Genomic DNA, 16,807 nt, shown 5'->3' with positions numbered 1-16,807 from the left:
CCACCAGAACACACCTGATACGTCAAGGCATGGACTCCACAAGACCTCTGAAGGTGTGCTGTGGCATCTGGCACCAAGATGTTAGCAGCATATCCTTTAAGTCCTGTAATTTGAGAGGTGTGGCCTCCACGCACGCACCCGGCCATCCATGTAATGTAAAAGAAATCATAATTCATCAGACCAAGCCACCTTCTTCCATTTCTTTGTGGTCCAGTTCTTAGGCTTGCGTGTCCATTGTAGGCGCTTTCAGCAATGGATAGGGGTCAGCATGGGCACCCTGACTTGTCTGGAGCTATGCAGCCCCATACACAACAAACTCCGATGCAATGTGTGTTTTGACACCTTTCTATCAGAACCAGCATTAACCTTTTCAGCAATTTGAGCTATAGTAGCTCGTCAGATTAGACCACACGGGCCACACTCCCCATGTACATCAATGAGCCTTGGCCGCCCATGACTTTGCCGCTGGTTCACCACTTTTCTTTCCTTGGACCACTTTTGATAAGTACTGACACCCCACAAGAGCTGCAGTTTTGGAGATGCTCTGCCCCTTGCCATCGCAATTTGCCCCTTGTCAAAGTCACTCAGATCATTACACTTGCCCATTTTTCCTGCTTCTAAAACATCAACTTTGAGAAAACAATGTTCCATTGCTGCCCAATATATCACACCCACTGATAGGAGCCATAATACCAAGATTATCAGTCTTATTCACTTCACCTATTAGCGGTCATAATGTTATGGCTGATCAGTGTGTTTATTCTTGGCTTCCAATTCTCTTTTACACTGTGAGTCCCATCTTTCATACTTTTCATAGGTTTACTGACTGTAGACCCCTGCAGCCGGCTGAATCTGAGTGATCTCCATGAGAATGATTGGTTGCGAAAGGGACATCCACTCTCCTCGACTCCACTCATGACACCTGATGTTCTGGAATCAAGTGGACCGACTACCAAGACATGTGTCCAAGCCACTTTTATGGTAAATGGATTACATAGTTCATTATAGTAATACATATTGCAAAAGTATAGACCACGAGACGTGTTGACAATTCCACAACAGAATAATGATGAATGATATTATCTTAACTGAGAGGTGCCTGAGCTCATGTAACAACAGTAATGGAACTGTGAATACATGAATACTGATATATATGTATAATTCATTCTGATTATATATACACTACCATTCAGATATTTGGAGTGGAAAACAAGGACATTTGTAGCTGTGCCAACGCACCATATTTGCCAACTTGCCCCCAGTTATGCACATCTGCCCCACAGCTTGCTACTCTGCACCCCAGACATGTCTTATACCCCCTATGTGCCACTCTGCTCCCCACTGATGTGCCACTCTGCTCCCCACTGATATGGTTTATACCCTGTATTTGCCACTCTGCCCCCCAGATATGCCTTATTCCCCCTATTTGCCAATCTGCCCCCTTATATGCCTTAAACCCCCTATATGCCCCCCCGACTTACCGATGTATCCCTAAACTTGTTCCCTGTGCTCCAGACTCCCTGGTGTCAAGTGGGGGCAGCCGGTGGACGTCTCTGTGATGCGCCCAGACAACATCCACTCCTACCAGTTACTTCCGCCCAGGTTCCTATGACTGAACGGAAGGACATGTGAGGCTGGTGCTCTATCATAGAAGCGCCGGCGGAAGTGTCGGCTAGCAGCGGAGGTTCTCCGCGCGCATCGCACACACGTTCAGTGGCTGCCAGAGAGGAGGATCCAGGTCTCCTGCAGCACTGCAGGGGATCCTCATTTCCCCCCTTCCAACATACAACGTATGTAAACACACTTACACACACATACTCACTAACACACACTCCATCTCACACCACTTACACATCAATTGCACATCCATGTTCACCCACACAATTGCACATCCATGTTCACCCACACAATTGCACATCCATGTTCACCCACACAATTGCACATCCATACGTACATACATATATACAAACACATATACATATATACACCTTCCGCCCCCGCTTACTTCTCACTCCTACTGCAGCTTCTCTCTGGCTGCTAGCGCACAGTGTGCAAGCAGCCTTGGCTTCACTGCGAGGTCACGTGACCCCAATACACATTTGTCTCCCTGTGCCCATTCAAAATAGTCTAGGAAGGGCCCTTCTCACGGCATGGGGATACAAGAAGGGGTTGGCACCGGGCCCCCTAGTGACACAGGCCTCTTCGCAGCTGCGACCGCTGCAGCCCCTGTAGTTATGCCAGTGTATCCTATCCAGAGGCGTATATAGGGTATGGCAGCCATGGCACGTGCCATGAGCGCCATCTCAAGGGGGGCGCCGGTGAGCGGCTTTTAAATGCCGCTCATTGGCATTTTTTATTTTTTTTTGATGTGGAGGAGAGAGAGGGGCGTCTAGCAACCGCTCGGCGCCCCTCATTCTCCTCCACGAGCCCTCTACCCCCATCCCGGTGCCGGCATTTCATGAAATGCCGGCACCAGCGAGCGGCTTTTAAACACAGATGCGGAGGAGATATCTCCTCCGCATCAGTGTTTAAAAGCCGCTCGCTGGTGCCCGCTGCTTCACTGCTGGGCGCCGAAATATGACGTCATATTACGGCGCTCAGCAGTGAAGCAGCGGGCACCAGCGAGCGGTGCAGGAAGACAGCAACATCGTGCTCCCGTCGCTGGACTTCAAGGTGAGGGGGGGGGGTTTAAAAAGTGATAAGGGAGGGGGTTAAAAAGTGATAAGGGAGGGGGTTAAAAAGTGGTAAGGGAGGGGGTGGGTTAAAAAGTGATGAGGGAGGGGGTTAAAAAGTGATGAGGGAGGGGGGTAGATATAAGTAAAGAGTGTGCATTAATGTGTGGATGCATTGAGTGAATGAGAGAGAGCATGAGTTAATGTGTGGATGAGTTGTCTGAATGAGGGCGAGCATGAGTTAATGTGTGAATGTATTGTCTGAATGAGGGAGAGCATGAGTTAATGTGTGGATGAGTTCTCTGAATTAAAGTGTGAATTAGTGAGTGACTGTAAAAGTGTTTGTGTGTATCATAGATGTATAATTGTGGAAGGGCAAAGATGGCACTAGCAGGAGGTTTGAGCCTTGGGGACCGAGATGGCACAGGCAGGGTGTTTGGGGACAAAGTTGACTTGTGGTGGGCTATTTGCGGACAAAGATGGCAAATCTTATGTGTGTAATCTGGGTGCTGGCCAGGTTCTATGTCGGCAGTGTGGACGCCAGGGCTGGCTTTGCGGTGTGCAACCTGTGATCTATGCCTGTAATTTAGGGGGTTTTAAATATACCTTTAATGCCGTGTTTTTATGTGAATTCCAATTGATCTTTACCTGCAAAGCTGGGTTTTTGTGTTATGCTGTAGATCCATATCTGCTATGCTATGTTTCCATACATTATTTATGTGTACCTGCAAATACAGGGTTAATATGTCTTATTCAGTTGATCTTATACCTGCGATGCTACGTTTCATATATTATTATTGTATACCTGCAAATACAGGACTTGTATGTCTGATTCTGTTTATTTGATATATACCTTCAGTGCTGAGATCACAAGTGAATTTCAATTGATCTGGGTTTGCGTGTTGATCTATACCCGCTATCGGCAGCAGGGACTATATATATATATATATATATATAGGCAGCAGGGGCTAGTAAATGGGTTTTTATTTGGACAGGGGCGCAATTTCAGTGCTTGCCATAGGCGCTATTTTCAGTAGATAAGCCTCTGATCCTATCCCCCTGTCACTTACTTTTTCCGGGCTATATATGTTAGGTTCCTTTAACACACAAGTACACATGCATGCTCACACACACAAGTACACATGCATGCACACACACAAAGTACACATCCATGCTCCCTCTCACACACACACACACACACACACACACACACACACACAAGTACACATCCATGCTCTCACACGCACACAGGTACACATCCATGTAACAGGCATATGGGGGGGGGATTTGACAGACCAGCTTTTGAAGCCCTACCTCATAATGAGGAAAACCAAGGCCTGGTACAAAAAGGTTGCCATCTATATGGAGCAGTCACCTGTAATTCATTCCTCATTTAAAAAAAAAATCCTAAATAGTCCTGCAATATCAGCTCCAATTAATTTTAGGGATGATAGAGCATGTACTTTCTGGGTCTGTGGTGTCTCCAACAATAGCCTTGTTGGGTAAAACAAGGTTTTACTGTCCTGATTGCCCTGATCAGCCTGGGTTCTGTATTGGCAACTGTGTCAAAATGTATCACACAGTTGAGTTACTATTTTTTCCTTTTCTCAAAGTATCTCATTATCATTATCATTCTTGTTTTATTTTTCAGCTGTAAGCATACCAGGGTACAGGTTTACATATATACTAGACTGGTGCATTCGTATTGGGCAAACATGAAAATGAACACAAAGGGTGCGTTTTCGTTGTTCAGCCCGAATACCAAACATACGAACAAGGCGGCCGGCAAAACGTATATGAAGACACACAACACGAAGAATCGTTGAGTTTGTCTTCATTTACTTATCTCCCTGGTCCCTTCCCCGTCTAGCCTACCTTATCTACACAGCAGCGCAGGGGTTAACTGGAGCGGAAATCTGTAGGTTTGCCGTGCACTTCATTGGTTGTTGGCAGAGGAGGCCCCTGCCGGCGACCAATAGAGTTGCTCTTACAGACTTTTAAAATCCCAAGATTTTTAAGATCCCAAGTCTAATATTTACCATTTAATTTAATTGTATTATCATTTTGATTTTCTTTCTGATTCTTTATCATTTTTGGTTAATGTTATAAATTAATCTATTTTTTGGGTTGTCTACCCAGCAAACCAATTTTGGAAAATTCCACATTTGAAAACTTTAACCCCTTAACGTCCATTGCCGGGTCAGGCACGTCATGCAAAATGGTCACTTAACGACCTATGATGTGCCTGACACGTCATGAGACTTAAACAGCAACAGTGTTGCTGTAATGCCTCGATGTCGAGGCATTCAGCAACACTGAGATCGGCATCGTGGGCCATGTCTGGCCCCTCCCCGGGGCGTCAACATCCGCCATACATTGTATGGCGGCGGATGCCCGTTTTAAAAGCGTTTAGGAGGCGATCAACGATCACCTCCTAAACTTCAATGGTGTCGCTGGAATGCCTCGATCAGGAGGCATTCAGCGACACCAAACACTTACCCCAGGACGGTGATCTTCGCCATCCGCAAGATGGCGGCCGCTCAGAAAAAAAAAATAAAGTTGAAAAAGTTCGCTAGATGGTCTCCAGACCCTCTAGAGAACTCTGGCTCCACTTGCAGGTTGAATACAGGTACTGCATTCAAACATACAAGTCAATGGAGCCCAGCTTTCTAATCACTATGTGATTAGTAAAATATAAAAAAAAAAATAATAATAATAATAATTAAAAAAAAAAACGGAAAAAAAAAACATGGTAACATTTAAAAATTTTTTATCTTTGGCCCCATACCTTCTCCAAAACCGACCTCTGTATGTGAGACATTGCTGTAATTACTACCACAAAGTTTCAAAGGCTAGTGGTAGAATTAGCGCATGGAAAGTGTTTAAACACCTGCATATAAAATACCCGGGGTGTCTAGTTTTCGAAAATATATTGTTCGATGGGGGTAAATTGAATTGCCAGCTTCAAAGATGTCCTAAATAGGAAAGGATTCAAAATTCTATGTTGAAAAATGCATACTTCCTAAATGTGGCCTTTTAACCTCAAAAAAACCTGGAAAACCTATGTATGGGTGGTATCAGCAGATTCAGTGTTGCTGAACACATATCAGGGTGTTATTTGGCAGTCATATATACCAGGTGCTATAAATTCATACCTGATTTTGAGAGCGATCCTCATTTTTTGCTTCTTAATCTTGATCAGGCTAGTGGAACCCACTAGTGTATTTGGGTCCATATATTTAGATTTTTCCTCATTGTGTTTCTTATTAAATATTTAAATATTTATATTTTAATCAGGTCTTTTGTTTTGTCACTCCTCCTGCATCTTTCTTTAGTCATTTTTTTTAACTGACAGAGGCATTGCCGTTTTAAAAAAGTGGTATCAGTTTAGCGTTACAGGCAAACTTAGAAATGGCAGGGCTAGTAGGGGTGTCAGTGATGATCAAGGTGTCATGCATATTGGCTCTGGCAGAGGGTCCTTGAGGGTCCCTGGTGAGTGGCAAGCAGTACTCTAGGGACCCCAGCCATTAATCAAGATCGCAAATTTATGCGAACAAGTTTGATAAGTTGCATCATATTTGTTATTAGTTCATTTCCCTTAAAATGAATTGTAAGTGTTCCATAACACTCTAGCATTTTATCTCCATGCTCTTTATTTTAACATAATTTAATGACCATATTTATATTACAACCATCATGGATGAGTTCCTGTGGTTTATGCAGAAAGTGACCAATCTAAAACAGACCACTGCTTGTTCAATGAGGTTAATTTCTGATGACATATCACACATAGGTTATTTATTGATTGGTAATATTCTATTTAAACATACGTGCAACTGTTTATACCTTACCTGTGTTTGGATTGTTCTTATCAATATCACCACCACGAGAGTTAGGCAGTATATATTAGGCCTGCTCTCCCAAATTGCATATGGGAGAGCAGACACTTTTAAAAAAAAAAATATTTAGTTTTAGTTACTTTGACTCTGGGTTGGAATTAGGTATCTATCAGTATTATAACTTGCAACATAACTATAGCACAAAAACAAAAATTGGCCCAGCCTCCCACAGGGAAAAATGTGTCCTGATCTCTGGAACTCAAAGGGTTAATACATTCAGTCTCCAATTGAAACACGGTTTATTTCCTATTTGATTTACCGTATTTGCTCGGTTATAAGACGACCCTGATTATAAGACGACCCCCCAAAATCTAAATATTAATTTAGGAAAAAAACAAAGCCTGAATATAAGACGACCCTATAGGAAAAAAAGTTTTACTAGTAAATATTAATGCATGCAAACAATTTTTTCATATCTAATAAAAGCTATGATTGAGAAAAATATATATTTTTTTTATTTGCCAACCTGCCCCCCCAGTTATGCACATCTGCCCCCAGGGTTGCCACTCGGCTCCCAGAAATGCCTTATACCCCCTATTTGCCACTCTGCCCCATGATGTGCCTTTTAACCCTCTATAAGCCAGAGTGGCATATAGGGGGTTAAAAGGCATATCATGGGACAGAGTGGCATATTAGGGGGTTAAAAGGCATTTCTGGAGGTGTGTGTGTGTGTGTGTGTGTGTGTATATATATATATATATATATCTGCTAACAGCAATCACACTCCTATCAACCCAAGGCAGCCAGTCCATGATGGAACCTGGGGATGATATGAGTGTGAGTACAGCCTCCCTATGCCATGCTACCACCACCACCCACCTTACACATCCATGCTATCATACACACACTCATTCACAAACATTTAAATTCTCATTCATTCCATTAATCACACATACTTCACACATTAATCACAAAAACCCTCCCCCACCCCCTTACCTGAACTGCAGATCTCTCACTCGAAGACTTCTGCAGGGGCCCGGCTGTGCGAGCAACTTCTCTGGCCCCGCCCCCAGAGGAAAGAGGGGGGAGGCAGAATTATGTGACACTCTACTAGCTTCCTGTTCTCCTGCTGCTAGAAGAAGAGACGCTGCTCGCGACCAAAGCACCGGTAAGCAGCCTGGCAACCTAATCGAGGTCTGATTAGAAGACGACCTCGATTATAAGACGAGGGGTATTTTTCAGAGCATTTGCTCTGGAAAAAACCTCGTCTTATAATCAAGCAAATACGGTATATGTAATATTACAAGGTATTTAATCACTGAGAGTATAATGCATATTTTTTAAGTGTTCTACCAACAAAAAAGGTCTAATTTAATTTATTGTGGCTTTAAAAGGGTCCTTTTTCTGTATGGTGCATATTTATATTACCAGTATTCTTCCTAGCAATATTATACCAAGTAGAATTTTTGTTACTTAAAGGGGAACTCATTTTGGTGGTGGTGGCGGTATAGCTATACCGTCGGTAGGGTTCCTAGTGTTGTATGCCTAGCTAGTGAGCATAGGTGTCCTTGTTTCCAATATGGGTACAGGGCTCCATGCCGTATCCTTCAGCTGGAAGGAACTCAGTTGTCAGGCTTTCCTTGTTTCTGAAGCCATGTACTGCAGAAAATAAGGCCTCAATTTGCTCCCTTTTCATCAATGAGCAGTTTCCGTCATCACTTTGTCTTCCAAATTCCAGGAGGTTGCCAGGTCATGGGGGAATACACTGAAGAAAACCTGGATATATTTCCTAATGGATCCCCTACTTTCTGGTTTCCAGTGTGATTTAAATGCAGTCCAAGCCCAGCTGGACAATAGACACTTGGGGCCAGTACTTAGTTGGAACTGGGGTCATAAGCAATGGAACCCATAGTATTGTCGCAAATATGGATACACTGCTATTTATACAGTAAGACATGACTTATGAAAGGGAAAAAAAATGCTTTTTTTTTTTTTTTTTTTTTTTTAACGTTTAGCATCATCAAAGTCAAAAGTTATTTTCAAGAAAATGTGTGTTTGTTGCCCGGTAAGTGATGACTTTATATTTCATCAAATTACTATAAACATTATTTTTATCATTTAACAAAATTCAAAGTGAGTGAACAGAAGGGAAATCTAAATGAAATCAGTATTTCATGTGACTACCATTTGCCTTCAAAACAGCATCACTTCTAGGCCCACTTGCACACAGTTTGGTAGGTAGCTTGTTCCAAACATCTTGGAGAACTAACCACAATACTTCTGTGGATTTGGGCAGCCCCGGTTGCTTCTCTCTCTTCATGTAATCACAGACAGACTCGATGATGATGAGATCAGGGTTCTCCTTGTAATGCTTTACCCTGAAGATAATTCTTAATGACTTTAACTGCATGTTTGGGGTCGTTCTCATGAAGCAGAAGACATTTGTGAGAGTGCCTCCTTGAGTAATGTATGGTAAATAAGTATCTGCCTGTACTTCTCAGCATTGAAGAAACCATTGAAGAAAAAATGCTGTCATTTTTCTGCACCCGAGAGGTGTTTGGCCACAGTGAAGACCACTTCTGGCCAGACTTCACTGGACAGTAGATGGATGTACCAGTGTCCCACTGTTAGGTCTGCAACTACCAATTATTTTTATAATCTATTAGTTTCAATTAATCAATTTTTTTCAATTAATCGGATAAAAAAAATGTAAGTTTTTAATTTATTTAAAATAATTTAATAAACCAACAGGATCTTAAAAACAAGTGGCAGAATAAAAAAACTGAGAAAAAATGCATTTCTTGTTTTTATTTCCCAACCTGCCCCCCCGTTATGCACATTTGAGCCCAGGCTTGCCACACTGTCTCCCAGATATGCCTTATACCCCTATATGCCTTATACCCCCGTGATATGCTACTGTGCCCTATGAAATGCCTTATACCACCTGATATGCCTTATACCCCAGATATGATTCAACTAATTGATAATGAAACTCGTTGGCAATGATTTTCATTATCGATAATCGATTTTATTGATTAGTTGTTGCAGCCCTAATATATATATATATATATATTTGCTCGATTCATTATAAGACGACCTCCCAAAATCTGTATATTAATTTAGGAAAAAAAAGATAAAGCCTGAATATAAGACGACCCTATAGGAAAAAAAATAAAAGCTATGATTGAGAACAATATTTTGTTTTTATTTCCTTTTATTTTCCAACCTGTTATGCACATCTGCCCCCAGGCTTGCCATTCTGCCCCAGAAATGCCTTATACCCCCTATATGCCACTGTGTCCCATGATATGCCTTTTAACCCTCTATATGCCACTGTGGCCCATGTTATGCCTTTTGACCCCCTATGTGCCACTCTGCCTCCAGAAATGCCTTATACCCCTATATGCCACTCTGGCATTTAGGGGGTAAAAAGGCATATTATGAGGAAGAGTGGCATATAGGGAGGTATAATGCATTTCAGGAGGCAGAGTGGCGTATAGAGGGTTAAAAGGCATTTCTGGAGGCAGACTGGCATTAAGGAGGTTAAAATGCATTTCATAGAGCACTCTGCCTACAGAAATGCCATATGCCCCCCATTTAACACTACCCCCACCCAAACTTACCGGTGCTTCTGACTTGTCCGTGCAGCGTGTAGACGTCTACGCGATTCGCGTAGGCAACTTCCGCTGGAGCCGGAAGGAGGTGCAGTTAGCAGCGGGGGTTTCTGTGTCCATCGCGCAGACCTTCCCTGTCTGTCAGAGAATTTCCCGCACCGGTAAGTTCCTGGGGGGGGGGGGGGGCATAAGACAAGGATCCAGGTCCCCTGCAGTCTAATAGTCAGACCTATTTGAGGTCTGATTATAAGACGACCCCGATTATAAGACTTTATAGGGGTCTTTTTCAGAGCATTTTTTTTAGCAAATACGATATATATATAGTGTGATGAAACAGTATATCATTAGCTTTGCCTAAATGTTTGCATTTTTGCTGTTACAGTGAGCTGTGTTAAAGGGGGAGATGGAACAGCAACTTCCTGTCCAAAATCAAGGCACTTTGCTGGCTTCAAGTCCACTGGTGCCTGCTGACATCTAAACATCAACACACAACAGATGCGTGGAAATTTCCACTGATTGTGTGATTGATCTGTTGTTGTGAAACAGATTCAGGGTCCTCTCACTGTAATCTAGCATGACAATGTTCCAGAGCAGAGAGACTGCTATAGACAACAGGTATATACCGTATTTGCCTGATTATAAAATGACTCCCCAGTAGTCAGCGGAAGTGCTGATTCAGTGGATCTGAGATCTGACTAAAAGAAGACCTGGATTATAAGACAATGTTGGGTTTTTTCCCAGATGACTTTTTCTGAAAAAAACTAGTCTTATAATTGAGAAAATACGGTATTTTATTTCTAAGGCTTTGGCATAAATATGCTCCTGCCCTGATACTATAAATTTTGGTGTGTATTTTATGCGTATATTAAAGTGTACCTCCTTTCTGCTGTTTTTTTAATAATGCATTTTTCTTTAGTGGTTATGTTATGTCTTTTCCCTTTCTTAAGAAGATTAAGCTGTTCTGTATGTATCAATGTGTGTGTATATATTTTCAAGTTTCTGTACCTCTGGTAGACATTATTTTTATGAATCTCCTTTAAATAGAAAATGTCATTCATTTTTGGTTTATACATGTATATGCTACTTTTTGTGTTATAATTCAACAACTTTCACAAAATGTGAAAATAAAACATTTGGGCAAAGTTTTAGATGTGGCATTATTATTTTATTTCTATTTATTTATGATACATGTCAGATGTATTGTGCTATTTGGTATTTGTTTTGATAAATATACTTCTTTAACATCTTGTTTAAATGTAAATTATCTCATGGACTTATGGAAACTACAGGGAATTTGTTTATAAATTAAAATGTGAAAATAAAATATGTTCTTTAACATACCTTTTCTTTTAAATGTCATTGGTTAATTACATAATTATTTTTCAGTAGGTTAGAGTCATATATAAAGTCTTGGCTTCATAGGCAGTCTGCTACACTTCTGCAGTTGTCACATGGGCTTCAGTAAATGCTCCTCACACCTTTATCGCATGTATTATAATAAATATAACACAATTTGTTGCATATGTCAATATTGGTATCAATGCAAATATCCATCAAGTAATTAATTGTAACATAATAATGTAAAATATACATTGTCACAAGAAAGATTTCACTTATGTGTCAAGTGATCTGTGGAGCTTCAATATTTTGCCAACAAGTAAAAGAAAGAAAAGAAAAACCAAGAAAAAGCGTGGAAGAAATGCAAGAAAAATTACCTTCATATTTAGAAAAAAAAATAAAAAAAATTTAGTTTTGGAAAGTTGCATGACGATCCATTTTCACAAGAAAAAAAACATACAAAACTGTTATACAATACAATTCATCCATGGTGATACATGTAGCAACAATATACACTCACAGGCCACTCACAGGTACACATGTTCATTTACTTCTTAACACAAATAGCTATTCAGCCAATTACATGGCAGCAATTCAATGTATTTAGGCATGTAGACGTAGTCAAGACAATTTGCTGAAGTTCAAACTGAAGAAAGGAGATTTAAGTGACTTTGAACATGGCATGGCTGGTCTGAGTATTTCAGAAACTGCTGATCTACTGGGATTTTCATGCATAACCATCTAGTTTACAGAGAATGGTCTGAAAAAGCGAAAATATCCAGTGTGCGGCAGTTGTGTGGACAAAAATTCCTTGTTAATGTCAGAGGTTAGAGGAGAATGACCAGACTGGTTCAAGTATGCAAAATACCATCTCTGAAAGCACAACACGTCAAACCATAAAGCAGACGGGCTACAGCAGCAGAACACCACACTGGGTATGACTCCTGTCGGCAAAGAACCGAAAACTGAGGCTACAATTCGAAAAGGCTCACCAAAATTGAACAACGGAAGACTGAAAGATGATGAGTCTTGATTCCAGCTGCGACATTCAGATGGCAGGGTCAGACTTTGGCAACAATTGCGTGATGCCATCATGTCCATATGAATCAAAATCTCTGAGGAATGTTTCCAGCACCTTGTAGAAATTATGCCACGAAGAATGAAGGCAAAAGGGTGTCCAACCCATTACTAACAAGGTGTACCTACTAAAGTGGCCAGTGAGTGTAGTTACATAGTTTATCAGTGTAAAGCACTGTTGTGTAAGCAAAAAAGGTATACACTACTGGTGCCCCAAGATTGTGGTGTATTCAGTAACAATAATAATAATGCCCTAGATCATAGGAGGCAGTATAAACAAAACCATGCTGTAAAACATAAAGCAAAAAAATCACATTGCCTGGTGATTACACCATGGATTTACAGTCTCTGACCTAACAGAAAACTGTTACATCCTTATCTGGTCTTGGAAAACTTGTTCTGTGGTAGAATGGGTTATAGCTTATATACCCACTGCACAGTCTTAAGGCATCACAAAAGATAGATAAAATCTGCAAATACAGATCCCCACCTAAATACATTTTGAAAAATCTAGTTTGTGTCTGAAAGAAAAACATTTACCATGGCTTGAGATCTATGTTCTTATAAATTGACAAATTGTAGGTTTTAATTCTCAACTGCTAATTTTATTAATCTGTTGAATAACACTGTAACTGAAATCTGGTGGGACCAACTAAATGTGACTCTAATGAAGAGACCTCTTAGGTCCCTTAAGCATATGTGACATGTTTGGTTAAAGACTTGATTTTCTTTTACCTACAAACTCACATGTTTTCTGATTACTCTTGCAGGCTTTTAACCGTGGAAAAAGAGAAGGTGTTTTCTTAAAGAGCGTGGAGAATGCTCCTCTTGCCAAAAGACGCAAACTGAAGCAGTGCAACACAGAGAGTGACTCACACACTGGCTCATCATCTTCCTCTTTGTCATACACAGTTGCAGCTCCAGCCCCCTCCCCTAGATCTAGGTCCCCTCAGAAAACGCCTGATGTGAGTATGCCAAACCACCAGTCTCAGTGATAGACACTGAATGGGGCATGGCTCAGAATATGGTAGCAGTTGGTCCTATGGCACCCCTGCCCATAAAAATACTGCCGGTATCATTAGGATTAATGTTTGCATGTATGTAGGAACCAGTGTGTATTATGTGAAGATATGTATATGCCCATGCACCTATCTCTTAATGTGCTAAGATTTTTACTTATTCAGGGATTTAAAATGTTGAAGTGGTATTTTTTAATATGGTAGAAAAGCTTGGTATAAACCACAATGTTGCAGGAAAAGATGTGCAAAATAGAATTGAGTCACAACACCCTGATAAGCATCTGTCACTTATCAATATACTGTTCATTGTGTGTCTTCTATCCATGGCCAAGAAAGATGATTTTGGGAATAATAGTATTATGCCCACGTGAATTACATCCCTTTATTCTTTCAGATAGACCTGTGGCAAATACACATTTTGAAAAGCTAATACATAAGGTTCAAACACATAGGGCATGCTTAGAAAGGTGCTAACATTAAAGGTGCTGTTTCACCCAAGGTCAATCTTAACATCACAAGATAAGTGCTCATTCACGATAAAGGGGAGAAACAAAAACATATCTGACTTCTTTTTCTCAGTCAGCGCCTAAAACGGCAGTGGCACGCTATGGTGGGTGCATGGCAACGAGGTGTGCCTGTAACAAAGGAGCCCAGTGGTCGAAAGTGTTAGTGTGAGTATGTATGTGTGAGCATATGGTATTAGAGTAAGTCACTGTGTTAGTGTGTGGTGTTGGTATGAAGGGGTGTGTGAGTATGTGTTTTATGTTATTATGGTGTCAATGTTTGGTAGTAGAGTGTCAGGGTTAGTGCCTAGGGTTAGTAGTAGGAGACAGTATGTATGTAAGTGTATGGTGTTAAAATGATAGTATGTGTGTTATTTGCGGGGTGCAAATAATAAGAAATACTACAAGCAGTGAAACTGCAAAGTTTTGATAAGAGACTTTTGATAGAGCACTGTCATTCAACTCTAGCCCTCCCCTGTTTGTTACATCACTGCTACCAGACGTCTTAAAATCACTGCAATCATGCAATTGAAAACTATCTAGCTGAACTTCATGATGCTGTGCAGCTGTGGTCATTTGATACTGTACTTTTAAGGACGAAAAAACTATGTAAAATGTCTTTAATAACCTACAACACAACTACCTTATCTCTACAACATCACCAAATGAAAAATATAATAATAATAATAATACAAATAATTTAATTGATAATCACCCAGGCATGATTACTGCCAGCCCTGTTGAATCTAAACATCAGTTTAAAGTGTAGTAGGCTAAACGGTTTCAAAAAGCAGCACATGATGTCACAATGTATGGTATTCAAAACAGATAAGAAACAAAGTCATTAAAATCAGTCTGGAAAGGGTTATAAAGCCATTTGTAGGACTTCAAAAAAACACTATGAGAGCCAACAAAATTCCTCCGAGAGCGTATCAACGACTCATCCAGGAGGTCACAAACGACCCAGATTAACATGTAAAGGACTACAGGCCTCGCTTGCCTCAGTTAAGATCAGTGTTCATGATTCCACAAAAAGAAAAGACCATGCAAAAAATGGCATCCATTGGAGAGTTGCAAGGAAAAAACACCACTGACCAAAAAGAACACAAAGGGTTGTCTCACATTTGCCAAAAACTGTGTTTTGATGACCCTCAAGACTTTTGGAATAATATTCTGTGGACTCATGAGTCAAAAGTGGAAGTTTTTGAAGGACCTGTTTTTTTTTTTACATCTGGCATAAAGCTAACATTCCACCATAAGAACATAGTACAAACAGTCCAAAATTCCTCCACAGCCATGGAAAAGACTAATTGCCAGTTATCGCACATGTTGGATTGCAGCTGTTGCTGCCAAGGTGGGCACAACCAGTTGTGTTTATGGGGCAATTACTTTTTAAAATGGGTGATATAGGTTAACTCTTAATCTTCAATGTAAATGATCGTTTAAAAGCTGCATTTGTATTTACTTGTGTTGTCTTTGTCTTATATTACAATTAGTTGGATGATCTGAAAAATGTAGGTGTGTGGCATCTAGCTCCTCTCTTCTCAAATTGCATGATACCTAAAAGTAGAAAGGCGTTCAGAGATTCAGCAGTTCCAGCCATAATATGTACGAGGAAGTTGTACAGGGAAGACAGGGGGAAAGAGGTGCTTGAAGTGTGAGTATACCAGTATATATATATATATTCACAGGAAAGAGTGAAAATTCATGAACTTCATGGGCAGAAGCTGGATAGTTCTAAGGACAAGACATATTGAAGGATGGCCCCTGGACAGGATGCTTGTCAGGATAGCCCTTGGACAGGGCCCTTGTCTGAAAGCTTTTAGGCAGGGCACTGCAAATAGCATCAGATCAGTCGGCCAGAGTCACAATACAAGGCTATTAGCAGAAAGCAGCAGTTCTTGTTTTGTCATACCCCTTGAATATACTATAAGAAGCAATGCATGAATGTTGACGTTATATAAATAAAAGAAGAAATGAAAACCACGTCTGAAATTGGTTGTATATATCTGATAAGAGCAATGTATTACTATTAAAACTATTTGAAGCAGCTTGGATTCATGCACATATCGGTATAAGGTAGTGTCTGTGCAGAGATGTCTATTTTATGTAAAGTATTGCATAGTAAATAGTTATTATTTGTATATAATTTATATCGAGTAATAAGGCGTGTGTGTGTGTCAAATAGGCAGGCTCCGTCCCCGCATCTGCGGCCTGCTCTGTCACACTGCTTTGGACAGGATATGTTCTATACAAACAGAAATTTGGAGAACCATTTGCCATTTTAAGGCCATCTCATCTTTATTTTTTAATAACCATTTTCCATCAGTTTACACTGTGTGTTTTGTATTTTTATTTTTTAGTTAATCTTTGAAGAATATTGAGAAGGTGTTTACTGTATACGTTTTTGTCTTCATTTCTTGGTCTAATGTTTTCTTTATATTAATAAGTTTATTACTTTTTTTATTGTTGTTTTGTTGGTTTGGGTGTTATTATCCTTGAACAGGTTATGCATTGTAGTTTATTTGAAGTTGGTGTTTCACTTAATTTTCTCTTGTTGCAAGATGTATTATATATTTTATATATTTTCACATAAATTGTTTATTATTATTTTATATATATATATTAAAGAAAGAAAACTGCCAGTTGAGCTGTTATTTTGAAATCAAATTTCAATGAAGGCCTTTACTTCAAAGTGATAAGTACAGTCTAATGCATATATATATATATATATATATATATATA

General features: G+C 40.2%; 1 protein-coding gene across 1 annotated transcript in view; it reads left to right on the top strand.

Moving 5' to 3' along the window:
* The window catches only part of LOC149298597 (ribosomal protein S6 kinase alpha-5-like), a 41,540-nt gene extending 28,005 nt beyond the window's left edge, over positions 1 to 13,535 (top strand). The window contains exons 15-16 of the mRNA XM_089487333.1: positions 818 to 981; positions 13,311 to 13,535. Coding sequence (XP_089343459.1) covers positions 818 to 981; positions 13,311 to 13,535 — 389 coding nt within the window. The remainder of the gene's footprint in view (positions 1 to 817; positions 982 to 13,310) is intronic.
* The last annotated feature ends 3,272 nt before the right edge of the window (positions 13,536 to 16,807 follow it).

The sequence above is a fragment of the Sceloporus occidentalis genome, unplaced genomic scaffold (genome assembly GCF_023333645.1).
Source record: "Sceloporus occidentalis isolate IW3139 unplaced genomic scaffold, rSceOcc1.0.p SCAF_32, whole genome shotgun sequence".
Taxonomy (NCBI): Eukaryota; Metazoa; Chordata; class Lepidosauria; order Squamata; family Phrynosomatidae; genus Sceloporus; species Sceloporus occidentalis.
The sequence above is the reverse complement of the archived record's forward strand: the minus strand, read 5'-3'. Positions and strand labels throughout refer to the sequence as shown.